Source organism: Pungitius pungitius, chromosome 10, assembly GCF_949316345.1.
Source record: "Pungitius pungitius chromosome 10, fPunPun2.1, whole genome shotgun sequence".
Lineage (NCBI taxonomy): Eukaryota > Metazoa > Chordata > Actinopteri > Perciformes > Gasterosteidae > Pungitius > Pungitius pungitius.
In genome coordinates this window covers 18,872,231-18,897,511 of record NC_084909.1, presented here as the reverse complement: position 1 = coordinate 18,897,511, position 25,281 = coordinate 18,872,231, and the positions used below count along the sequence as shown (strand labels likewise).

At 44.0% G+C, this 25,281-nt stretch overlaps 2 protein-coding genes across 2 annotated transcripts in view; one reads left to right on the top strand and one right to left on the bottom strand.

Annotated features, from left to right (window-relative positions):
* The window catches only part of LOC119228633 (transmembrane protein 163a-like), a 34,245-nt gene extending 21,349 nt beyond the window's left edge, over positions 1 to 12,896 (top strand). Inside the window, exons 3-8 of the mRNA XM_037488431.2 lie at positions 2,913 to 2,956; positions 3,990 to 4,081; positions 4,379 to 4,475; positions 7,975 to 8,086; positions 9,218 to 9,359; positions 9,528 to 12,896. Of these exons, the coding sequence (XP_037344328.2) occupies positions 2,913 to 2,956; positions 3,990 to 4,081; positions 4,379 to 4,475; positions 7,975 to 8,086; positions 9,218 to 9,359; positions 9,528 to 9,588 (548 nt within the window). The 3' untranslated portion in view covers positions 9,589 to 12,896. The remainder of the gene's footprint in view (positions 1 to 2,912; positions 2,957 to 3,989; positions 4,082 to 4,378; positions 4,476 to 7,974; positions 8,087 to 9,217; positions 9,360 to 9,527) is intronic.
* On the bottom strand, positions 12,825 to 20,003 carry LOC119228632 (alpha-1,6-mannosylglycoprotein 6-beta-N-acetylglucosaminyltransferase A-like). Its single transcript, XM_037488430.2, has 17 exons — positions 19,933 to 20,003; positions 19,527 to 19,733; positions 19,218 to 19,400; positions 18,913 to 18,974; positions 18,754 to 18,843; positions 18,570 to 18,632; positions 18,087 to 18,263; positions 17,512 to 17,681; positions 17,252 to 17,380; positions 16,874 to 17,007; positions 16,636 to 16,769; positions 16,061 to 16,204; positions 14,891 to 15,037; positions 14,629 to 14,742; positions 14,452 to 14,526; positions 14,200 to 14,357; positions 12,825 to 13,475 (listed from the first exon to the last, which is right to left on the bottom strand). The coding sequence occupies exons 1-17, from the start codon at positions 19,988 to 19,990 to the stop codon at positions 13,274 to 13,276; spliced, it is 2,247 nt and encodes a 748-aa protein (XP_037344327.2). The 5' UTR covers positions 19,991 to 20,003; the 3' UTR covers positions 12,825 to 13,273.
* Positions 20,004 to 25,281: the final 5,278 nt, after the last annotated feature.

The following is a 25,281-nucleotide window of genomic DNA, read 5'->3' as shown; positions in this document are numbered from 1 at the left end:
GTCTCCTCATACTGGATCGACACGCTGAGGATTCCATGCTCCATGCTGCCTCTCTCCTCTTCTCCTCCACTCCCTCCCTTGATCATCACACCCTCCTTGTTTCCTCCCTTCTTCCTCGGGTTCTTTTCCATCTCCCCTCATCTCGCCCTGGCCACCTCCTCCTCTCCGTTTACCTCCCCTTTCCCCAGTCTTGTTAGCAGGGGGCCATGCACGCTCGCCTCCCTGATTAACTAGCAGCCCGAAGGCGGCTCTCCCTGCTGCCAGCCGGCACCCGCACAGACGGCTGTCGCATCCAACACAGCTTTCAGACACTGGGAAAAGGAATAAATAGGATTTTTTTTCATGGCCCAATGACTCCCTGCAGAAAGACGTTTCTGTTGTTTTTAAGTGGTTCACGTGTTTAAATCAAGGTGATGAAGCTGGTGATGGAGCTGAATGTTTCCCTACTGAATTCCTGGAGATGACACCGACACAGAGAGAGGACATCTGTTCTTTTGGGAACTGAACACGCAGTGTGTGTGTGTGTGTGTGTGTGTGCGCAGACTGCGTCCCCAGTGAAAGGGCTGATAACCGCATCACTTTTGAAGACAGAGGGTCAAATAAACAAAATATTGCCACAACAGCAAACACAGTCAGACTCTCATAGTAACTAGTAGTGCATTAATGCATTTGTCCCTCTTTGCTGGAAACAGTACGTTTTTTTTAATCAAACGAGCTCGAATTGCAGCCAACAAATGTGTAGCAGTTTGCTGGAAACGTGAGGAGCCCACATGGTGCATCTTTGTGGCTTAAAGAGATGAAACAGAGTGTTTAACATCATGCAGAGTTACTTCATTGATTTCCAAGTAATGGTTCAACGATTGCCTTTACTCATCAATAATAGTGCGTTATTAGAAAAGTGGATTACGAGGCATTTTGTCAGCCACAGCGAGGAGGACATTCTCTCTGTAAAGGGAATAAATGCCACATGAGTGTGTTTATTAGGCGTAATACCTCAGAGCTCTATGTGTTCTTGAGGTGGTCATTACACTGGAGGAAAACCACAAATCTGGACCAAACGCTTTCCACGGGTCAGCGCTTCTCAGGCAGCGGGTTCAGCTCTCAACTCACAGGCTGTCGTGGAATGTAACACACACACACACACACACACACACACACACACTTTTAGATCAAAGATACATAATAATCAGGGGCACAAAGACACCTTTTCACTGGATTTAGTTTAAACTTACACTTAAGTTCACTTTTCTATCACATGCACGGCTTTAACTTGAGGAAAGTTTGAGCAAAGTGAGACTCTTTTAATGTCCAACATGTCCCTGAGCAAGAGGAACGTTTGGTGCTAAATACTATATGGTACTGAAACAGCTTTAGAAAGAACGTCAGCATCCACAAACAGCTGCACACACACACACACACACATATATCTAGAATCATAAAGAGCCATTTTAAATATGAGAAATACATTTAACTGATGACGGTTTAGCTCAGTATTTTCTCATAATAACAATTCTGTAAATAAAACATGGCCTAAGAGCCTTGAACAGGAATTCGGCCCCTTATGTGAAGTTAATTGTCAACTTCTTTCATGATCTTAATATTTAATAATTATTTAAGTCATTTCTAAAGGAAAAAACGTCATCAAATGTTTTTCCATCCATCTTAGGATTCTCCTCAGGGGTCGGACGGCCGCCCAACCCCCCCCCCCCCCCCCCTCCCCCGCTGTGTGAGCATGTGAGAGAGTCTTTGCAAGTGTGAGAGAGAGAGAGAGAGAAAGAGAGGGCGACTCCGGGTGACAATGTCCAAAACAGAGCGAGGCAGAGGGAAGGCATATGTCCTTGTGTTAGGGGCAGTCATGTGTCAGCACCCAGCATCATGACCATCTGCCTTGTATCAGGGCTTATCTGGAACTTCTCATCTCCTTCTTGTCTTCTCTCTCTCTTTTGGTCACAGTAGCGATACTGTAAGCATCCAACGAAATGAAATGTTACTAGCTTTGGTCTAAAGGTGTATTAATGGCTGGCAAAATGCAGAGTCACTTGCATTCTTCAAGGCTCTGCAGGCTCCAGCGAAAATGAATAAAAGAAAAAGGCCAGGACTCAAAGAGCATCTGGGATAAGGAGGTAGGGTGAGGCAGAAGGGTGTAAGGAGCTATGAGAGGGGATGTGACAAAGACAACGAAGGGAGAGGGGAGTGGGAGAGGAAGAAGATGAAAGCTGTGCAGTTCAAACCAAGTCCCAACTTGGCCTCAAATCTCCTGTTACCATGGTGATTCAACCTGCCGATGTGTGGTCCCCAAGGGACTCTGTCCTGGAAACACAGGGGAGGTATCGGGGGGGGGGGGGGGGCAAGAGAGTAACACAAGGACAGGCGGAAGGGCAGAAAAAAAAAATGAAGAGGCACAGGTGTGCTAAAGAAGAAGAGCAATGAATGAACAATACGCCCTGTGCCAACAAAAAGACATCCCTGATGAACTCAACGTAGCACGGAACAGCAGAGGAGAAGCTCACCGGCCACCACTAGATAATACATGTGTGTCCATGTTCATGTGGGGGGGGGTTTGCCACCCTCAAGGTATATCACTGCATTTACATGGTCTTTTGTGGGTTATTAAGCCACTATGAATTAGGAAAGGATTGTACAAGTGTTCGCTTGATATCATTATGATGGATATTTTATACTCCATCATAATGCAGCAATACATGAACCGACACTCATCATTTTGTTGTTTGTCATGTCGTTGATTTTTATTTTTGCAATGTTGACTTTCCCACCAAGAAGACACATGGTAAACATTAATATATGCATTGTTATTGCAACACTAGCATACTTGATTGTATTAGTAGCAAACTGACCGCTGATTTAAAGCCCGAATCAATTGGTAATAATTGCCCCCTTCTCTCTGTCCACAGCTGTATCCTTCATGAGACACAGCTCGTCGTCCTTTGGATTTGGCGTGAGTTCCACCTCCCGTCTCATCCTACTCCTACGGATCAATTAGTCAGAACTTTTGTGTCTGTCATTTATTGATGAGACCCGTTTCCAAAGTGCCATTGCTCCCTTTGTTTCCAAGGTAACAGTTGGATGTCAAAGGGCCGGGATCGCTAAGCGTGTCTGCTGGCTTTCCCCAAAACGTGGCTTCTTGAGTGTAATTAGTAAAAAAGAAAAATCTTAATAACGTTGAAGTGAAAATGAAATCCTTCACACCCGAAGCCACTGAGGAGAACTGTGATTAGCAGGATCTGATTAGAATATTATTAACCATAATCTGCAGTTCTATCTCTTAATTTAAGATTGAATTTTAATTAGCAAGGGCTTGGCTAACTGACCATTTTAATAAAGTAGAAAGAAGAAAACAAGTTGATATAACCCAACCCTCCTATAGGCTTTATATTTTATAGGTTCATTGTGTGGGTAAAGAATTTAATTATAATACTCAAGACATATTTGTGAACTAAAGGATGGGCCATCATTCTTTGCATAACAGTATAAGTATAACTTCAATAAGAAGAAGGTCATTGAGATGTTTGCTACTCAGAAAAACAGAAGAGAAGAAATCCTATATACTGAAAGCCTATATATACTGTATATACAGTATATATATATCAAGCTTCAGGTTCTATTTAGTCAGCAATTGGCTAAAGTGCTTCTTAGACCCGCCCCTGTGGGCAATCTTCAGATCCGATTTTAATACATATTTTGGAATGGCGCTCCAGGTGGGGCGACGCCCTATTGCTCTCCATTGGCCAGCCGCCACTGGTCACAAACCCATTAGATACCTCTGAGCATGGTGGTGCATGCAGTGTTTGGAAGCACATCATGTACCACTATCCTATAATTATGAGAGGTCCTACTTAAGCTGCCTTTTGCCATACTATGTTTTTTGTCATTACAAAGCTTGAGATATTGTGACAAGTTTTATTAAACCAGTGCAACATAACCCACTTTACTTTCTTCCTTTGTTGGTGTTTTTTGTGTTCCTGCTTTAGTTTGATGCCACCCTGGACGTCCTGTCGTCTTTCATTGTCCTCTGGCGCTACAGCAACGCAGCAGCTGTGCACTCTGCTCACAGAGAGTACATGTGAGTGCGATTATTAGAATGTGTGTGCTGTGATATCGGTTCGCTCTCCTCCACCTGCAGAACCGCGAGAAAGCTTCTATGTTTGACGTGTTAATATGTCACAGTGGCTGGTAAAAGTATTTTCCTAGTGTGCCAGGCTGAAGGCCACTGCCAGTGTCACTCATAACAGCGTCTATCCATGTCGGTGTGACTGACCTTGAGTCAGTGCAGAGAGAGCTCCCAGCTGAAGCTCCTTGCTAATTCCTCCGACGTCAGAGGTCTCCTGAGACGCTGCTCTGTGTGTCTTCCTGTCTGCAGGGCATGTGTGGTCCTCGGGGTCGTGTTCGTTCTCTCCTCCATGTGCATCGTTGGAAAGGCCATCCATGACCTGACCACCAGGGTGCCCCCAGAAGTGGTAAGACAACACACACACACACACACACACACACACCATATTGTGCATATAATGGTGTCAGGGTTTTGGATCGAGCTTCAAAGAAAGTTGAATCCTACACTTTGCATGAGAGACGCCTTTGTTCCAATGTGTAACACAGGCTTCCTGTTACGAGTCTTTGGTGTCAAGCCTCAACCAAAAAACATAAAAGGAAAAGACAAAATAAACTTTGTAACGCTCCTTCTTTTGCAGATTAGACTGTTCTCACAGGCTGTGACGCGCTCCATGTGACTAGCACACTGAATGTCATGCATAACATTAGTAGAAATACTACTTGGGTTTTCAACTAAAATGTATAGAGGTCCAGTTAGAGGTCATTTCTGAAAGCAAAGTTCTGGAAGATCATAATGTGACTACTTAGTGGGATTAAATAGAAGAATAAAGTTGTATCAACATCTGCATGTAATCAATACACGACTAACAAATCAAATTAATTCAATTTAAAACTATTTTGACAATATTAATATATAAAAGTAGGGCTGCATTTAAAAAAACAATTAATGTGAAGATTTCTGCATGTTCAAATGTAGCCCTTCAATTCAGAAAAAAAAAATGGGAAGATCACAGAGAGCGGACATCTGTTCTTTTGGGAACTAAACACGCAGTGTGAAGAATTTGCCCTTTTTTCCTTCACAATTGGACCTGACCCTTTCAGCACATTATAAATAATAAACAGTTGAATCGAATTTATATATATCCACTCTTTTGGGAAGCTCATTGAGTCTCATGATGACGTTTCAACGGGTTCCGAGCACATGAGGCACTGGTTTAGTGCTGCAGTGGGAAGTAGGAACAGAAACCAGTCTGTCCATTATGGATCAAATGCTCTACTTCTGCTGTCCATTTGTTCCTCATTTGTCTCACCCGTCCCCTTCTCTCACTTTCTGCAGTCGAAGTGCGCCGTCAGCTTCAAATCACAACCGTCTTTTTGTAGCTTTTGGTCCGGTTTGGTTCTGGGTCCGGATGCGTTTTGCGGTCTGCCAGTTAGTGACCTTTGCTTTTAAGCTTTCAGTTCATATTTTTATAATGTTTATAATACTGACGTCTTACAGTTTTTTTTTTGCATTTTGCAGTTCTGATCAGGTCCGCTCCTACTTATGAAGGAAGTGCTGTTGAATTGAAGGTTAGAACCTGCCTGCAGCGTCACTATAAATCTCGCAGGGTTTTGTAAAAAAAAAGCCTCCTAGCTTTCTCCCCCAGTCACATAAACAACCTGCTTGTGAGAAAAGTGACAAACAAAGGCGCACGCAACAAAAACATGGCATGAGTTATGAAAATCTGCAATAGCCTTGAGTTATATGCGCTCGATTTCAGTCGACACACACACTCAAACACACACACACACACACACACACACGCACTCAGGCACACACACACTGTTGTGAGTGAGGTATCTTTTTATAGCCCTTTGGTGTAGCTCCTCTGACGTCAGCGCTTTCTCCACCTGACTATTTTTCCTTTTCTCTCCACACGCTCACACACACACACACACACACACACTTTAATTTTAATGTCAACACTTCACGCCCCCCCCCCTCCCCTCCTCTCTCTCTCTCTCTCTCTCTCTCTCTCTCTATCGCTCTCCCTCTGGAGGTGTTAAGACTATGAATAAGATCCCTCCAAATTGTTATTCCATTGCCGTGGTGTTAGAGGAGCGCCCCCCCCCCCCCCCCCCCTTCGTCGCGTCTGGTCTGGGCTTCGAAAGACGCTTGTTTTGGTTTGTAAATGATTTGACCTTCGCCATCTGTCCTTTTATGCCCTCCAAAAAAGTTGTGATTCCTCTTTAAGATTCCAAACCTCCTCATTTCAAAGCTCTAAAAAGGCCCTTCCTGGTTTTCGGGAATTGGGCCCAGCAGCAAATTTCTTAATACCTTCATAATTAACTTGCACATTTGAATTTTACAGCAGCCTTGAGCTGAGGGGACATTTGAGACTTGGGGGGACGCTATGAATCACGCTGGCGTCGCGTTTCCTGTGGAGAAAACTCGCCGTCCGCTCGAGGCCAAACAAAAGCACCAAAAGCGACGCTTTGCTCCGCGTCCGGTGTCTGTCTCTGGTTGGTCACGACCAGCTGCTGATCCATTCAAGTCGTGGGCATTGGAATGTGGAACGCAACATACAAGCGCTGCGCGTCCTTGTGCACGAGACACAAACGAAGCGTGTACGTTGCTCCATAGCGCCGCTAGTGGCCAAACTAAAAAACACAGCGAATATTGGTTATCCAGTCACGTATTTTGAAGACGTACAATGCCATGACACAACAGCACATGTATATCTCCGACCATTACATGTTTGTATTATTCAACAAAAGTCCTTTCGGTATGACCTATTACCGATATTTTGTAGCAACAATCATGTCGTCTTCCGTTGGTTAACACCTGGACAGTGGATTTCGGAAATTTCAAAAGCCAGTTAGCAACTCACACAAAGTAGGACACAAGAGAATAGCAGCGTCCGTGTGATGCTCCGCTGCCATTAGGTTGAGAGAAAGTTGGGGTTTGGAGCCTCAGAGGAGCTTTAATGACACAAGCAGCAGCCCATTAGCACGGCCTCTTTCTTTTCTCCACCATCCATTTTGTATCAGTGATACGCCCCCCCCCCCCTCCCCCCCCGCCCCTTGAACAGAAGTCAGAGGAAAAACATACGTGTGCATGACTAATAGTACCAGAGAGTGATTACCAGTGGAAATCCGTCCTCTGGTTTAAAACAGAAAGGGCTAAAGATTACACCAGAGGTAAAAAGGTATAAAAGGTTGATCAACTGGAAGCCTGCGGCTGGTAAATTGCATCGAGCGGACAGAGGAGGAGGAGGAGGAGGAGGAGGAGGAGGACTCCCGATTCCCATCACGTCTGGGGTTGCTGCTCTCATGGCGTGTGCGTGTGACGCCTGATTGAACCCAGAGAGCCGAGGCGGGCTTCTCCACCGATGGGCAGAGGGCAACGGACCCTGATGCCACAGATACACATAGCGCACAGGCACTTGTTCCCTTATCAAGATCCCAGTGAGTCTCCTTCAATAGATAATCTGAAATAAAAGGGTCTGAAAGCAAGGCAATAGAAACATAATGATGACATGATACCATACTGAGTGTTGAACACAAGCAGCACCCAGACTGTGACGGAAATGGATGTGTGTGAAGTTCATTTTAAAGAGATATGACATATGACTTCTATAACATGACATTGTCACCTAGGCGTACGCAACAAATTGGGTCAGTTTTAAGGGTAAAACGGCTCCCTATCTCACAGCGTAGTGGGTCACTTCCACTCAACAGAAAACAGAGCCGTGATCATGTTCCCAGTGACGTCGTTGATACAGCGAGTGGAGACTGGTTTGGTGGCTCATCCTGTCCGACCGACCGTGTTTGCCCTCCGTCTCTCGGTGTGTTTGCGTTCTGTAAACGCACACTTTTATTACCACAACCTGTTACGCACACGCTTGCCTCCCTGTCGTCCCGCAGGACGACTTCCTCTACAGCGTTGCTATAGTGAGCGGGCTCACGTGTGCCGTGCTGGCGGTGGCCAAGTTCATGCTGGGGAGGGTGCTGACCAGCCGGGCACTCATCACCGACGGTACAGTCACACACACACACACACACACACACACACACACACACACACACACACACACACACACACACACCCACACACACAAGAACTATGACAAAATGAGTAGTGCACCAGCCTAAGAGGTGGTAACGAAGCAAAAATATAGGCACTAGTAACTATTATTTGACTCAGAAAATAGGTGTGTCCGTTCCCTGCTAATAGTGACAATCGAAAAATTGCAAATGTGTTGTTTTTCTTTACAATAAATGCAGCAGTAAAAGCAATTGAAAAGAGATGGTAAGTTTTGCTTCACTGGAACAGGCAGAATGATCATGTAACACACACACGTGCACGGGGGGGAAGAAAAGCACACAAACACAAGCGCACGCTGCACACCTCTGTCCCGGGTCTCCAAACGTGCACGGCATCAATCCAATAAAACCTGAGCTTGCTGTTCTCAGACACTGGATTTTATTTCCCACAGGACTATAAGGGAATAACCCGCCGTGCAAGGCTTCCACACAAGGACAAATGGAACCATCAGAAGAAAAGGGCTGCCTTAACTCTAATGCAGGAGGTTTAGGCAACAGTTATGTTGCATTTAAATCCATTTTTATTTCAATGGAACTCTGCAGGGTCCCTGTACTTGGCCAGTAGATATTTGGGGGAGTAACCCTCCATAAACCATGAAATGGTTCATTTTTTAAACTTCAGCGTTTACAGTTTTAACAAATGACATATCATGCGTTAGTTAGTGAGGTTTAAAGCGCATTCATGGAAAAACACAGTTATAGACAAAGCCAGGCGTTATTCAGTCTTTATGTTGTTCCTCCAGACACCAGAGTCACGTCAGAATTCACATCGGACTCACAAAGGAAACAAATGTCAACCGAAATGTCCAAAATAGTGACAAAAGTCCTTCAATGGGACCTAATGACGGATTATTAAAGGCGCAATTCAATACAAAATCAAAAATGCATAAAGGAATTTTCATTTAAAGATAGTTGAAGACACACAAATCTATCACAACAAGGAACATCTCTCACCAAAACAATGAATCAACATCATTATATCAAGAGAAATGAAACCGCTCCATTGCTCTTGCATCCAGTAGATCCACATAGATCCCATGTCCTGCATCTTGGTGTTTTTCAGGGTTTAACTCTCTGGTCGGTTCCATCATGGGATTTTCCATTCTGATCAGCGCCGAAGTCTTCAAGCACCACACTGACGTCTGGTACCTGGATGGCACCATGGGAGTTCTCATTGGACTCATCATTTTGGCCTATGGGATCAAGTAAGACTTTTTTGTTTTTTGACATGTTGTTTTGAAACATTTCCTAAACATTCCTAAAAACATTTAAAATCTGAAACCGAGGAGTCGTCTGATCGGCCTACTTGCAGAACGTCGTTCAGACTCTTTGGAACCACTGTGTTGACGTCGGGGTTGTTTCCGCGCCCACAGACTCCTGAAGGACATGGTGCCCCGCGTGAGACAGACCAGGAACTACGAGCGCTTTGAGTGAGACGGCCTCCTGACCTCCTGACCTCCTCCTGCCCCCATCCTGCCCTCCTGCATCTTTCACACACGCTTTGATAATCATCTCACCTCCACATACAGGAGCCCAACACCCATGTTCTCATGCGAAAAGATAGACACACATGATGCGCACGGTACTACTCACACACTCGGACACGACACACTTGGACGCACAATCACAGGCGTCGGAGAGACTTAGAGGGGACGAGTGAAGCGTCCTGGAGACAAAACACTGGAAGATATTTTTATTTATTTTGTGCTCTCCTTTCCCCTTTTTTTTCAACCCGCCACTTTCCATAAAAAAGATCTAGAATGAGGAGAATGCGAGAGAGCTTAGTCTCCTGTTTTCATCCAACGTTGTTGGGTTAAAATGAAGATATAATAGTTGCTGTCACAGTTTTTCATCCTGCAGGAGACTGACCTTTGTCAATTTGACCTTTACGGGTCCAGCTATTGTCAAGGAAAAAAGCATCAAAAGAGGATTTTACTGAAATGAGGCATCCACAAAATGTCCCATGGGATTTTCTTGAGAAAAAGCATTATAAGCTCTAGATTTCTTTGTCTGAATTAAGAATATATAGTCTGAGATGAGCGGAGTGCTACTCACTAATTACATTCAATAAGATTGTATTGTATTTGCAGTTGCTTCCCTAAACCAGAGCAAACGTTCAAACGTTACCAGCCTACAAAAAAGGAAATTGAACTGGGTCAGAGCTAAAAAGTTTAAGCTGTGACATCGGCCTTCATCTAGAAAGCAAACAGCAGTAAAGGGAAGAGGACAAACATTATAAAGCTACAGTGGCATATACACACAGCGCGGCCCTGTGCTCTGTGGGCAATGCTGTGAAGCACAAATGATTCAGCACATTGGTTCTTAAAAACTATTCCGTGTGTTATGTCTTAATTACTGTGTCTGTGCTTTGGGTTGGTTCACATGCAATAATAGCTGATCCAGTGATTTACTGAATCCACACAGCAGGAACAATTCATATTATATATTATAAAATCCAAGTTTTTAAGGGTGAGAAGGAAAAACATTACATTAGCTACATTTTTAGTTTTCACACTTGGTCATGTGCAGATGATGAAATTATGTAAAAGTGCGTAACTCTGCAGGAAAGTCCCTGATATTATTTGTTATAGCCACAATATTTATCATTTTTTCTGTAGAATTTTGTACTGAATCCAGTTTTGATATTTACTACTTTGTTGTAAGTGATTCCTTAATGTTTTCTTCTTTTTGCCCTTGTGTTGACTGCAAAGTTCCTCTGGAAAGTTGGATGAAAGTTTAGAACCTTTGAAACAAAGCACAACAACCATCATCAACCAACATCATTTACAGATATATGTATATTTTTCAATCTGCTTTCCTGCTTATGCCTCATTTGGTTTGCATGTTAGAATTTGTTACATCAATATGTGCAACGACATGAATGTAAATACAGACCACACCGTTTTAAAGAATGTCTATTACACTGTTCAGTGCATCAGTAGCAAAACGTCACCATATTGTCCTTTGCATGGCCGACATAAAAGGCCATTTTAGGAGTAGGCAGCATATATTTAGAGTGCAGGATCATCAATGTTACATATGGTTGAAACATATTTACTATATAAATGTTGCTTTACATATTACTGTAGAATATTGGTGAAAGTATTAAGTCTTACCTTAAATGTTTGCACTGTGAGTGAAAATCTCAGACTGGATGTAGGTGAGATCTGACAGCGCTGCGCTGTCCAAGGACCGCTATTACTTATTAGACCATTAGACCAAGAACTGATCGATCAATTCATTGTTTCACATGTCGGAACCGGACAACAAGAAATGAGTGTTATTTCACGTGGCTTTAGTTCTCAGACCTCATTTTTAGAGACTCTCACGCAAGAAAATGAGCAATTCGATTAATACAGTTTTATGGAAATGCATTAGAATAAACTAAATTCCCTTGAATAATAAATTGGCAACAAAGACAAAAATAGGTTCAGCATTTGATGCTACCGATGATAAAAAATACTTTTTCACCACTCCCTGCATGTGTGGATCCAGAGTGCTGGCGCCCCCTTGTGGCAGACGCCCATGTGACAGGAAATGTTATTAGTATTCCGTGCACTGGATCCAAGGGAGACAGACTGAAGGGAGGGAGGGAAGTAGCGAAGCCCTGTACCGTGATCCCAGACGTGCCTACATCCACTCTACACTGTAATTATCATCTCTCACTTGACATTGTGGACGAGGTGCAAACAATTGATTGTCATGGCTCGTTTCGGTGTGTGAACAATATATCAATCGCGGGCGTGAATCAGCTCGCGACTCACCAACAGCACGTTGATTTGTAATGTTAGCGCTCGGATGCATACAGGACAATCCCCACAATGGCTTCTCCCAGCACAGCACAGTGTTTACATGCCGACACCCACCACAGCAGGCACGGAACAAACTCACTTAGTAACAGTGGGCTCTCCTCACATGACGTCATGGCAACAAGTCCTTTCTACCTCTCTTCTTTGCACTTATTTTCATACGAGGTGTTTGTTGTGCACGTTCATGCTACATTCAGTTTTGGCCAGGTGCTGTGATCAAGGCCCCCGGCCCCCTCGCACACCTTAGTAGTGGGTGATCCTTGAAGCTGCTGGGTCAGTGTACAATCTCAATATGCCCCCCCCACACCACAAAAAACGAACCTGCCCGTTCTGATGTCATGTCCAGGGTGTCACAGTTGTTTTTCACTGCCAAATGAAACACTCAAAGCGTCACAATGACATCACATCGTTTGAGAATCACTGATCCAATGAAATAACTCCGAAACATACAATTCTGCAGCTTGATGATTGTTGGCAAACTGTTGAAAGCATCCGTCCTCTCTTCTGACACGTCTGTTTCATTCAGGCCAACCCTTGTGTGGATGGGTAGACGTATTATTATTATTATTATTGCTTCATTTGACTGTTAATTAGACGTGATTTGACTAACTACGATACCAATGCTACCAATCTGTTGTTATACTACTTTGCATGAGCGTGTAAAAACTCTCACAGCTTCAGTGCATTGCAGACACACACACACACACACACACAAGTATACAAAACATTATGTGTAAGATGTAATCAAATTTCCATTGAACCTGACTGTATACGACAGAATATATTATTTGTCTGTTAGTACAGTAATGACCTCCGTGGTAACAGATGATGTAGAAACGGTTTATTATATGTAAAGGAACGATGAGGTTTCTCTTTGTCAAACAAGCAATGTTTTATTGACGAAATAAAGTTTTATCCTGCTCAATACTGAAAGATGTTTCTTTTTGTTGTTGTCGTGGAAGGTTTTCCTCCCACGGCGTGAACACACGTATGTGGCAGAGCAGTCAGTATGGAACCAATACATGTGATGTATTTGGCTTCTTGCATAAATGCCGCTCTTTGGTAACTGGATGGAGGAGAACTGTCAGCCAGGAGATGGATGGGAAATATGTGTTCATCCACCAGGAGAAGGGAATTAGCCGGGTGTACATAGTCCAGCTGCTCATTTCGTATTACACAGTGTTGTGGCCCCATCGAGGGAACATGACGTCATTGTGGTTTGGGTACCTGAAACCTCAAAGTCTTTGAGAGTCCTGAGTGGTTTAAAACACTTTTTTTTACCTTCAGGTGCGTTGTTTTTCATTCCCGGATTAGACACACGCTTTGCATAACGCTATCTGTTCCTTAATATAGTCTCTACAGGGGCAGACGCGGGTGAGGGACCGGTCCGATCTCACGCAGCTGAAGAGCAAGGGGTCGGACTGGAACACACAGTGTTTTCTGAGGCGGTCGAAGGCAGGAAACACCAACCGGCTGTCCGAGAGCTCCCAAGATTGACAATCTACGCCGTGGCTGGAAGGAGAAGAAGAAGAAATCAGTGGCAGCTGTCTATTAAATCAGCAGGTCCATAGGGTTAGGTGGTAGGGTTGTTATGTAATTCTAATGGTGTTGGAGAACTTCAACTATGTCGAGATGCTGATTTCGATGAGATGATCAAATGTGTGTATTTTTGTGTTCAAACTAACATTAAGAATTAGACAACGGTGCGTAAAATACACGTTTTCTGGAGTGAACATTCATTAAAAACAACATTGTAACAACAACAACAACATTTATCTCCGTTAATCAAGATTAATAAATTTCAAAATGTGCGATTAATAAGTCAATTTTTTATTTCTATTGACAGCCCTGTTTTTTTAAGTTACCAAATTTAGAAGGCGGAGGAGTGGAAGCCTCATTGACTTTGCTCTGCTTTACCAACTATTTCACTGTAAATGGACCATAATTAACTAATTGAACATCAAGCTGTGATGAAAAAGAGATGAAACAAATTTCACATGGACTTTCATACAATCAAATGTATTTTTGGGGGAGTGGCTTATTTTAGCCAAAACTAGCATGCTTTTTTTCCGAAAACTACCTGAGTAGTTTCGTTGCCTGAAACATTTACTTCTTTTGCCGATGAGGCTGATAGAAGGAGACATTTTTTCATTTGACATTCCATTTGACCCCCGTTAGATCTGCAGAAGCGGCGTGACGGAAAGGCCAGGTTGATGCGGGTCGCAGGAGGACCTACGCTGAGAGATCCTCGGCGTTGTTGATATTGGGGAAGAACGCGGGTTCACAGATGAGCCCCGCCTGCTGGCACGTCTGTTTACACGAAGTGTCCGCCTCCGCCTTCAGAACCCTGAGCGCGCTCAGTGGGGGCCACCTCGCCGCTCCGCTGCAGAAGTCCTGAGGTGAAGACGTGCAGGAGTTGAGATGTAAAGAGTCTCTCTACTTACGAACAAACCGAAGCCCCTTTTTTCCACCCCAGCATCCCTGTGACCTGTTTCTCAATCAGGATGTTGACCCTCTGGAGCATTCCTTCGCAGGAGAACTCATAGGGAAGGTGGGGCTCAATCTGAAATGTATGTGCAACGGCTGCGACATTAGATGCAGAGTAAATTGTGTTTTCGTCTGTAGTTCTTTGGGGGATCAAAAGCAGGTGTTAAAAGGTCCTCACAGTCTGATTGAGGATAGCAGTGAGCGCTCTCTCCACATCCGTGGAGTTGTCCATGTCTACCGTCCAAACGTACGGCTCTCCTATGGCCTCGGCGTAAGGATTCTGGGATGTCACCTGCACCACAAACACACCAACAGTAGCATGGATGGACAAACACCCTCATGTTATTCCTGCCCATTGATACAGATTCATACACATGTTGTTTGTTTGAATGAATCGTCAGATCACAGTAAGTGCTTCGGTTCCAAATAAAGCCCCTGACCTCTCTGATGTTGGGCTTCCCCTTGAAGAACTTTGTGTTCAGGCTACTCCGGGGGGGGTCCAGCCTGGGGTTCAGGAAAGCACAGCCATTGGCTATTGCCTCCAACGGGGCGGGGCCTTCATATGGGAAAGACAGGCCAACAAAAACCTACCACAAAACACAGATAAAAGAAATACATGTGGTATAGATATATACTATATAGATGTAGATGTAGTATAGATTTCCCAAACCCTTATTGACAATGAAGAAGTACGAGGTAACCACATACACGGCTTTTACTCTCACCACACTGTCTGTTGGTCATTGACAGGATAAGAATTGAGGAATTATAATACAAGAACATCCTTTTCATTATGTTGTTTGTTATTCAAATGGTCTATAACATTTACATCATCAAATGGAATGAGGGTTAGGGTTAGGTGTTAGGGGATGGGTGGAAGGATGAATGGATCTGGGGTTGCGGTATTCCCCGGATGTTGGAAGGCCAGGGTCCGATGACCTTTGAGTTGTCTGACGATGGATGTTGTGAATCAGGAGGAAAGTTGATAACATCCTTATTTTGACTGGTGAGAAGAAGGTAGGGAGGGATCTCCAGGGCTTCAGGAGAGTATTCACTGTGCTTCACTACTTTGTGTGGAGGAAATGAGCTGTGTTCAAGGTGTGGTCCTTGTTCCTGTACTAAGTGAAGAAAACCCAATTTGATATTGACAGTACCTTTTATTCAGCGCTCCCTCGTAGGTCTATTTGCAGTTATAGGTTATTTATTTGGATCTTTTTGCATTTATACTATACTATAATTAAATTAAATAATTAAAAAAGAAAAAATGTCATGTAAAGCAGATAATTCACTTCAACAAACAAACGTACTTACAGCACTTCAGAATACACTTTGTAATCAGAAACCCATTAGCTAGAAACACAATATAGATCAATACCTGATTGTAAGATCTTTAGATTTGATAAATCCACCAAAACTAAACATTATGATGTCTGCTTTAATATTTTTAATTTAGCAACTGGTAAAACATTTCAATGGCAGATATTCTCCTTCCAATATTTGCTTTTCTTTTGTCACCTCAAACAAATGAAATGTTACTCATAACTTTGCACATCATAGGAGAAACCCAAAACGGCAGCATTTGGGGTCAAATCTAATAGAGACACATTCACCTTGCTCTGCCTCAACAGCACCTGAACCTCAGAGCCGCTGATGATGCCGTGGTTTATCACGTAGCTCGGGATGGACGCGCTGTCATCTACTGTCCCGTGGACCTTCACGTGCTTGTGGATAACGTCCAGATATGCTTCTTTTCCCTGCAGTACACACAGAAGAAAAGGCCGACATGCTGGATGGTCGATGGATGTCAATGGGAACAGGGCAGATAATGACAAATGTGCAGAAGGATGTCTGAATGAAAACAGGGGATCCAACCGAGTAAATACCTGCACAGACTGAACCCACAAACTAACTGCCGAACGGATATAATAAGGTCAAATATGTATGTAGAGATGGGGCAGTTTGGTGATCAGAAAGTATCAACGTTAATACAATTATAAGGCATGAAATGGCAGTTTTTTGTTTAAGCAAATTCAGGTTTTAACTTTTTTTTCAGAACAAAAAACGAACTAAAAATGATTACTTCCCTAATACCTCCACTGAATACTGGAAATACTGGTGCGTGGAGGAATACACATCTCATAATATACTTCTGAGAGAGAGAGGACATTATGAAATGCATTGTTACCTTCCAAAATGAGTTTTTCTTTCCATACACAAGGGCCTGCTTTTGCCTTCGGGTGGAGTTCAACTGCTCCGTTTGTTCTGCGCTCAGCTGGTGCTGCACCACGAAGCCCAGGAATGTGTTGTCTGGTGTGTGAGCTGCTCACAGCGAGACAACGTGCATTCATTAAGTACACCAACAAAAAAGAGGCAAAGAGGTGTCAGATCAATCACGTTTTTCAGGTGTAGACACAGAAACATACGGAACATGGTGTAGAACTGCATTGGGATCAGGTGGAGTCCACCAAACGGACCATGAAGGTTGTGCTTTTGGACCCAGGTGATATGATTGAAGTCCGGCTCAGTGCCGAAAGTGTCCAAGACGCGCAACTTGCATCTGATCGACGGACACAACACAGGTACACAGTTCCACTCAGCGACACATTGTGCATTACACATTGGAAAACCAACAAACCTCCCACACACCTGGAAAACACCTGAGCACCGTGTGTAGAGTGCAAAGATGCGTCTTCTCTTCTGTCCACCGGGTGGCACACGTGCCCAATGTCTCACTCACACACATAACTCAAAAAAGGCAATTAATTAAGGCAATCATTTCAGGAGCAGTGTCCTGGACCCACCTGTATTTAATCCAAGATGCGTTCAGTACTTCTTGAATCTGTTTAAGACCGATAATGTCTGTATAGATCAGGCTTGTTTCGCTTTCTGAGCGGCGAGTTGGGCAGCTCCCGTTGTCATTCGCAAGAAACCTGCAGTCCAAAGGAAAGGACTGCTGTTATCCCAGGGAAGATTGGGAGGAGTGCATGTAGTTCATGGTGATGCAATGAGACAACAGGAGGCAGCTTGTGACTACATGCCCTTTGGGTGTGTGCCCACTTACTGCTTGAGGTCGAGTAGGGAAACACTCAGGTGAAGATGGTGACCCAGGATGTATAGTGTGGAGATGAGGTCACTCCACTGCACTAGTTCTCCAAGGGGCCCCCCGTTAAAGGCTGCCTCTGCTATTCTAAAGCCTGATTCGGACGTCAGGGCTCCAGGATGCACCAGAATCTGGGAAATGGTAAAACCATGGAGAAAATGCAGCAAAAACACGCTTAATCTTCTTAGTCATTTTCCACCATAATTTGACGAATATTGTCATTCTACCACAGTTCAAATGATGTTATTTAGTCGAGCGAACTCAGAGCAAAGAAAGGCAATCCATGTGCAGCCTCATCAAACACACAAATTGAAAGGAATAATTCAATCTATGAATCATTCCGTTGTGAGTAATGAACTCGTTGTCTCTATGTTAAGTCAGTCAGTACTGAAGTAATCTGTTGCATTAAGGGCCATTCAAGTGTTCTTTGCTTTGATAGTCAATGACACTTCCATCAATATAATCCCCACATGTGCCATTTGGTCACTAAACTGTGAACTATCATTCAAATGAACTAACAAGATGGTACAGATTACCTGTTTAGCTTTCCTCCCTGTGATGTTGTATTTGGCTGAAAGAGAGCGTCCTGCTTCAACCCAAATCTTTTCCATACTGAGAATCCTCTGGTGGATCCAACGGAACTCAACTCTCTTTTGCAGAGATGCACACAGTTCTGATAGATTTCCTCTTACAACTGCAGGTCCAGTGTCCTCCTAGAGAAGGAGAGTCAGCGTTCAGTTTGAAAATGTCCCTTTTTAGGACCACGAGTACCACTCACAGCATTAAATTGGCATTATAACCATTGATATGTTACTCAGAGAAGGGGATGGATAATAGTTTCCTGCTTTGGACCGCGGTAGCAACCACCGAATCAGCACCGATGCAGGAAGTAGCACCAGCCACCTCGACAGAAGCATCCCAGCACCACCCTCGACACAGCCAGGGGATTATAAGCCCTCTGCATGGGGGCCACTGCGCTACCAGGACCAGAGACAGCGCCCTGATAGCATCTACAGTACCTCAAAGTTGTCCACGCCAGCTGGAATCCGGCGGCCCGGAAGCAGTGGACACCACGACTCGACCTGTTGACCACCACGGACGGGGGGGGGAAAGAGCCCAGATGAGCCCAGTTGAGCGCGTATGTGGCGAGGTCCTTGTGGGCCCGGGGTCACCAAAGTGGCGTGTGAGCTTGAAACCACTCACCTCACTGAGGTAGATGAGGATGGAGCAGAGAGACCCGTTGACCCCATGGCGGCCGTAGCAGGGATCAGTCGTCCAGCCGACTTCCATCCACTGGACATTAATAGAATCAATTTAATCCAAGACAGTTTTATCTCTTTGTTGCTTTGAGACTTTTATTACCTTCAACTTTGCTTCACAGTGTGGGAATCCATCCAAGGGTGGCAGGGAGCAACTGTCCTTTGCTTTGTTTTGATCATGAACAACACGCACAAACAGAACTTAGTTAGTCCAATAAGTGTTGTTTTTTACTTCTCATTGTGTAATTGTCAAAGCTTCTGCCACATTCTAAAGTAGAGGTTGAGGTAATGACTATAGCATAAACCCTGTTGCCTTCTCAATTGGAGAAGTGCTTTATCATTTTTAATTTCCTCTTCCTTCTCGCCCGTGGACTGAAAATACAGGTTTAACATGAAGAGTCGTTTTACCGGTCTCGACTCCCTTCTCTTCCTTTACTGCCTTCAGCTCTACCAGTTTCCCCATGAGAGCAAGCTGTTGATGCAGTTGGACTTTATCAGAACGCAGGGCCTCAATAATCTCATCCTTCAGTCTTTCTTTCTCTTTTTCTGCCTCCATTTTGATCTGGAGGGCCAGGAATCCCCCTTTGTAGTCTTTGGAGGGAGGCGGGCGAGAGGGAGAGAGAGAGTTCCAGCGTTTATTTCGTCCTGTGTGATGTTTACATCTACACATGGTGTGGTTTCTCTTTGTTGCCCACAGTGGGAACACAGTCCTCTTACCGGTCCTGGCTTCCTTCTCGCTCTTCTCTTCCTGCAGCCTGATGAGCTTCTCCACACGAGCCACGTGTTGATGCAGTCGGAGTTGATCAGAACGCAGGTGACCAATCATCTCATCCTTCAGCCGTCCTTTCTCTTCCTTTGCCTTCATCTGAATGTGCAGGGACCGTATTTGTTGCTGGTGGTCTGCCGAGGAAGGCGGGAGGGTAACTAGCAGAGGGAGAGTTTTTTGTGTTGAGGAATCAATGCGTCTTTTCATGGGCTAGCCTTTGAAACAATAAGCACTTTATTATCCAATCATTACTCAGAGTATATTCTTTATTAAACATACAGACATTCTTTACCATCAACATTTGATGTAGTTCCACTAAAAAATAATAATAATAAAAAAAGTGAAAAGTTTACTCACTATTGTCAGAGGATTCCACGATGTTCAGGAGATCATCCAAAAACTTGGTAATACTCATTATTATTGCTAAGAGAGGAAAGGGGGATTATGGAAAGAGGAGAAAGAAGTCACACAGAGTTGAGCCTGACGGACCATGAGGCTCTGATGTCTTTTGACACGAGATGTACCTTCAGAGACAGCATTTAAAGGTGAAATGTACATCATTTGGAGCATTTCTAAAGCAGCAAACCACTATTTTCAATGAAGACATACGGTAGTACAGTGGAGCCGAAATAGACGAGGAGAACCTGACGGAGTGCTCCGTCAAAAGGGCCCACCTACAGGCGCCTGCTCTACATCCTCCACCCTACATTCCTTTACCGGGTCTAGTTTTTACACTTCTAATAAATGGTCCTGCACCTCTCTCCCACTGCGGAATGGTTTCCTGACGGGGGGGGGGGGGGGCTACCTCTACCTTTAGGGCTTCGTTCCTCCGCTCTTCCGAGCCGCCTCAGCCCGCTGTGGCCCGTCATCCCGACGTCCTCCTCCTGCTCAGCGTTGCTCTAGGACCGGTTGAGGAAGGAAAGACACACGTTTTGGGAAAGGAATAAACAAAAGGCATTTTTTTCCCATTTTGAATATAAAAATATGTTCATGTGTGAGGCAAACTATTATGTTGATAAGTGGATCAATGAAGATACAGACCAGGATGGAATATGATACAGATAGAACCCAGATGACACTAATGCCTAGGAGCATCCACAGGGTCTTCCACAGGGTATTTGTCACTTTTCTCATAGTGCCAATGGGCTCAGCCTAATACTGTTGAGTTGGACGATGGACTCCACAGGCTTTTATAAAAATAAGAAAAAAGCAGCATTTCCTTAACTCTACAAGTCTGATTTTTAAACGTTGCGAAGTGAGTGACACACATTAATCATTCAATTATTTAATCATAAGGCTCAAATATCCACAGTTACGATGAATAACTTACCTTTAGACCGTTTAGTGATCCAGTTTTAACCAAATGAGCCCGTGGACTGCAGTCTCTGCGATGCAAATATTCTGCAAAAAGAGGACGGCACATAATCTGAACATAAGGTCTGTGACGACACTCAAACTCCTCCCCACTCTTAAAGGTTGTGAGAGCGTGAAAAGGAAGTTAAAGAGGAGTCTGCATACATTTCAATTGCAGTAAAATGAAAGGCCCATTCTGTACACACACGGTCTTTACTACTTTTGCCCTGCCCCCGTAGTTAGTGAAACACCAAAGAGAAAGAATATTTTACTCTTCCTTGATAATGCAAAATAATCTGTAAATACCTGTGTACATACTGTAAAAGATTAACATTTTAATTGATCAAACATACTTCTCTACACACACACACAAACATAAAAGTTAATTAAATCTAAACTTGTTTTGAAAAAGTATAAAGTAAAGTATATTTTGCACCTGATGCTGCGTACAGTCTGTTTTTTGCAAGCAAATTGCAAGCTTACAGCGCACCTTCTCATTTGATTTAACTTTGACTTGACAAGACAAATTCTGCTACACACATAAATAATAGAAATCAGCCATTTTCACAACACAGTTGATCAATTATTGGCCCTCAGCGCATTAATGACAGGTCCACCTTGACACAAAGTTCAGCACCAACTCGTTTTGGCCTGCTGGTTTTCCCCCCACGTGTACAGCCATTCAACATCAGAAAAGTCCTACCCGTCCTCATGAAGCTATCTTTTGGGGACTGTGCATCGTGAGATCTTCCTCAGAGTTCCCATCAACCACTGCAGGTCAGCAGTTAATCATTGCCCACCTTAATCCAGATATTTAATTAACCCGGTGGCGCAAATGAATGTTGTTTCACTTGCATTGAATTAGTATCACATGCTCAAACATGAAATCCACCAGAATATTTCAGGGATTTTAACACTAACACAATCAGTCATGTTGAATTATTGAAAAAAAAGCTATATCAATATCCTTTTAGAAAAAAAGCAATTTGATTAAGAAAAATTGATTCAAATTCTATAATGGCTAACATAGACAACCCTTTTTATCCGTTTTCTCCATCTAATTGTGAAGTGATCAGAACCAGAACTGTGGCCTGGTTTGTCCCCCGTCAATGTGCCGGTGCGCCCCCTTGTGGCACAGATCCACATGGCAGGATGGGAGTAACAGAGCAGTGATCCTAGATCCACTTTACTAACATACTAACACTTTGTTACATAGTGGACAAGGTGCAAATGATTGATTGTTATCGTTTGTTTCATTGTGCAAACGTTGAAGTTGTCCTGACATTAAATGGCATTAAATGGAACCTTTAACACCACAGAACCCTCAGAACCGTCATCTGGTGACATTTTGAATTCCTTCCACCGGCGCCTATTATGCAAAAGCTTCTGAACTAATCTGATGCAGCTGCATTGAAACAAGCGTATCATAGCTCAACTACAAAGGGGACTGCACACTTTAGTGCGTCTCGGATCCGTCATGCTGTAATGTCGACAGTGCCACCAGCTCCCTGAGGATCACGTCACGCTCATGTCACTCTAAAACTGCATGTCACAGCGAGTGCTGGTGCAGGCGGAAGCAGGACTCAAACGCAGGTTTTTCCAGAAAACTGTGCTCTTTATTCCAAAACCAGGACAACGTGCACCAACGGAGAGTAACATGGACAATGACCAGCAAGGGACAACGGGCACACAGGGCTTAAATACACAAGGGAGGTGCAGGTGGAAACAATCAGGCAATCACAGGACAGGAAGTGAAGCTCACCCAGAGACACGAGACACAAGAAAACTACAAAATAAGACAAGCAGACCCAAACCGTGACACTGCAAAGGCGTAGGATATGATTTGGAATTTGGAAGAATCTCGATCAGTTTGGGGAGAACTTCTTGAAAGTCACAAGAAGAAGGTGGCGGTAGAAATGAACACGCCGGGTTTTGTTGCTGATTGGAGGTGACAGGGGTGGCGGGGGGTTGCATCTGGTTCCCCACAGAGGGAACAGTTTCTAACAGCACCCATGTGATCACCCATGTGATCCCTACATTTAGTTTATTGGGTTGAACCTGTTGAACCTGTTTTGTTTTCTTGATGCTAGGTAGGGCACCGATGTAGTCTGCCTCCCTACAAGTGGCCTCTACTTAGACCCTGTATTTAGTTCACCTAGTTAACCCTCACAGTAAGTATAGTAATTTTAGAAAGCTTTTCTGACTTTCCCTTCTCCTCAAAGATCCTTAGTTGATAACTGATCATTGCATCTTGTTACAGAGGTTAGATTATTTGATTGGCATTTAGGAAACGTTTTATCAGATCCAACCTAGTTTGTACATACCATCGATGACATTTGTTCCACAAGGTTCACTGATGCTTTTTACTGTTGGCAGTGATGCAAATCGTGTTCTGTGCATCTCACTGTATTGTGCACTCGGATCCTCTGTGGGACTGAAATCAGCCAGTTGAGTCAGACCGAGTCATGGTTGACATGGTTCCATGTCCGTGGGCGACCTTCCCCACCCGATGCAGCCTTTCTCCTCCCCGGAGGCCTCGTCTGTGCACGCTGGCGTCTCGCTGTTTACAGATGGCTCGGGACTCTAATGACATGTCGATTGTTTGGCAGAATAAATATGCACATCATCTTGGCGTACCTTGTAAACCCAAACTACCTTGCCATCTGGCTGAAGCTGCCCATCTCCTGTTTCAGCCTTTGTTTTTGAGAGTGATGGCTGTTGGGTAAACGATGCTCCGCTGAATGGGGTGAGAAAGGCTCACGTGTGTGCGTGTGTGTGTGTGTTTGAATAAGAACATTAGATAAAAGGGGGAAACCGTGTCGCTCTCTCCACTGTACGAGCACCGAGACGTTGAAATGTCTTGTGGAAAACTGTGACTTTTGGTTCTTGAAGTGAAAACAGAGAAGATGTTCTGGACCTGTGTCCACCTGCTGATCCTAATGACATCCAGCCTCCTGTCTTGCGTTCCTGTTCGGACAAAGGTTCCCCTTCCCTGTCCAGACCACCAGAGGGCCTTTGGAGGCTCCTGCTATGAGTTGGTGGATCTCCAGCTCAGTTCCTCCGGTGCACAGGCTTGGTGCGAGCAGCGCGGTGGACACCTCGCCTTCATCCCAGATGAACAAACTCAACATTTCCTCCAGCGGCTCTTGGACCCCAAGAAGGACGTGTGGCTCGGACTGGCACCTTCTGCATCTCCAGACCTGCCATATTCTGCAACCCTTGAAGGTAAGATCACCATGTGGAAATTTGGAACGTTTGTATACTGATTTACAAACAAAATCTTTGTCGCCCTTAGAAGTTTAATATGCTTGTACGAAAACGGGGTCACGATCAAGTCCCTTTCAGAGTTATTATTTTGGGATGATTAAGGGCAAAGGTCTTGTGTCTTGTGTAAAGCTCACTCCTGGTTTCACTGTGTCTTATAAAAAAAACTTATTCTCTACTAGGATGTCATTCTGTGTCATTCAGGTAATTACGTCACTTGAAAAGAATGGGATTCAAACCTTATTTCTTGTGGAAAAAGACTTAACACAAGTTGTCCTTACTTCTTCCTCCAGACAAACATACGTTGGTTAGGTAACAAGCATGTGTTGGTAAGGCCACAGGTATAGTACTTGCTTGCAAATATAACATGCATACCCGCTTCTTACTTATTATTTGAACACTGTATTATGTACAGAGAATGGCTTCTGGCGTCCCCCTACACTCAAATGCGGTGTGTGAGATTTAGAAATATATAAAGACACACCTCTTTAGACTATATTATGACTAAAAAACACCATACAAATTGTATTATTTGACACTGTTTCTTGTTCTTCTGGGTTTGAATCCCTTCGGTTGAAATGCACTTATTGAAAGTCGCTTTGGATGAAAGCATCAGCTGAATGACATGTGATGTAATAAAACCAGTGAATTCTACTCTAAAACAGAAACACCATTAATATTAATAAAATAATAATAATAATGATAGTGTTGACCAAGAAACACTTTCTTGCTTAGTCATTGTTCATACAGCTCAAGCTGTGCTTATGGATGCTGTTCATATTTAGCGGTGGTTTGTTGCATCCCCAGGAGGGGCTCTCTCTTGGCTGGATGGGTCACACCTCACATATTCAAAGTGGGCGAGCAGCCCGCAGCCCGGAGCAGCTTGTGGACACACGCTGAGAGACTCGGACCTCCAATGGGAAGCCACGAGTGACTGTGCAAAAAACCTGCACTTCATCTGCCAGTTTGGTATGTATTTTAACTGTTACTTTGGAAAGACGACGCCCTGTTGAGTAAGCCAATGACGGTTCATCACTTCGCGTTGTTTTTCTAGATTCTTGGAGATCCATTGTGTGTGCAGGAGGAAGC

Coding starts and splice junctions, on each gene's coding strand:
- LOC119228632 (XM_037488430.2), bottom strand. CDS start 19,990: ATGAGTATTACCAAGTTTTTGGATGATCTCCTGAACATCGTGGAATCC. Junction 18,975..19,217: donor AGAGAAGGGAGTCGAGACCG/GTAAAACGACTC, acceptor ATCAAAACAAAG/CAAAGGACAGTTGCTCCCTG. Junction 13,476..14,199: donor AACGCCGAGGATCTCTCAGC/GTAGGTCCTCCT, acceptor TTCTCCTTCCAG/CCACGGCGTAGATTGTCAAT.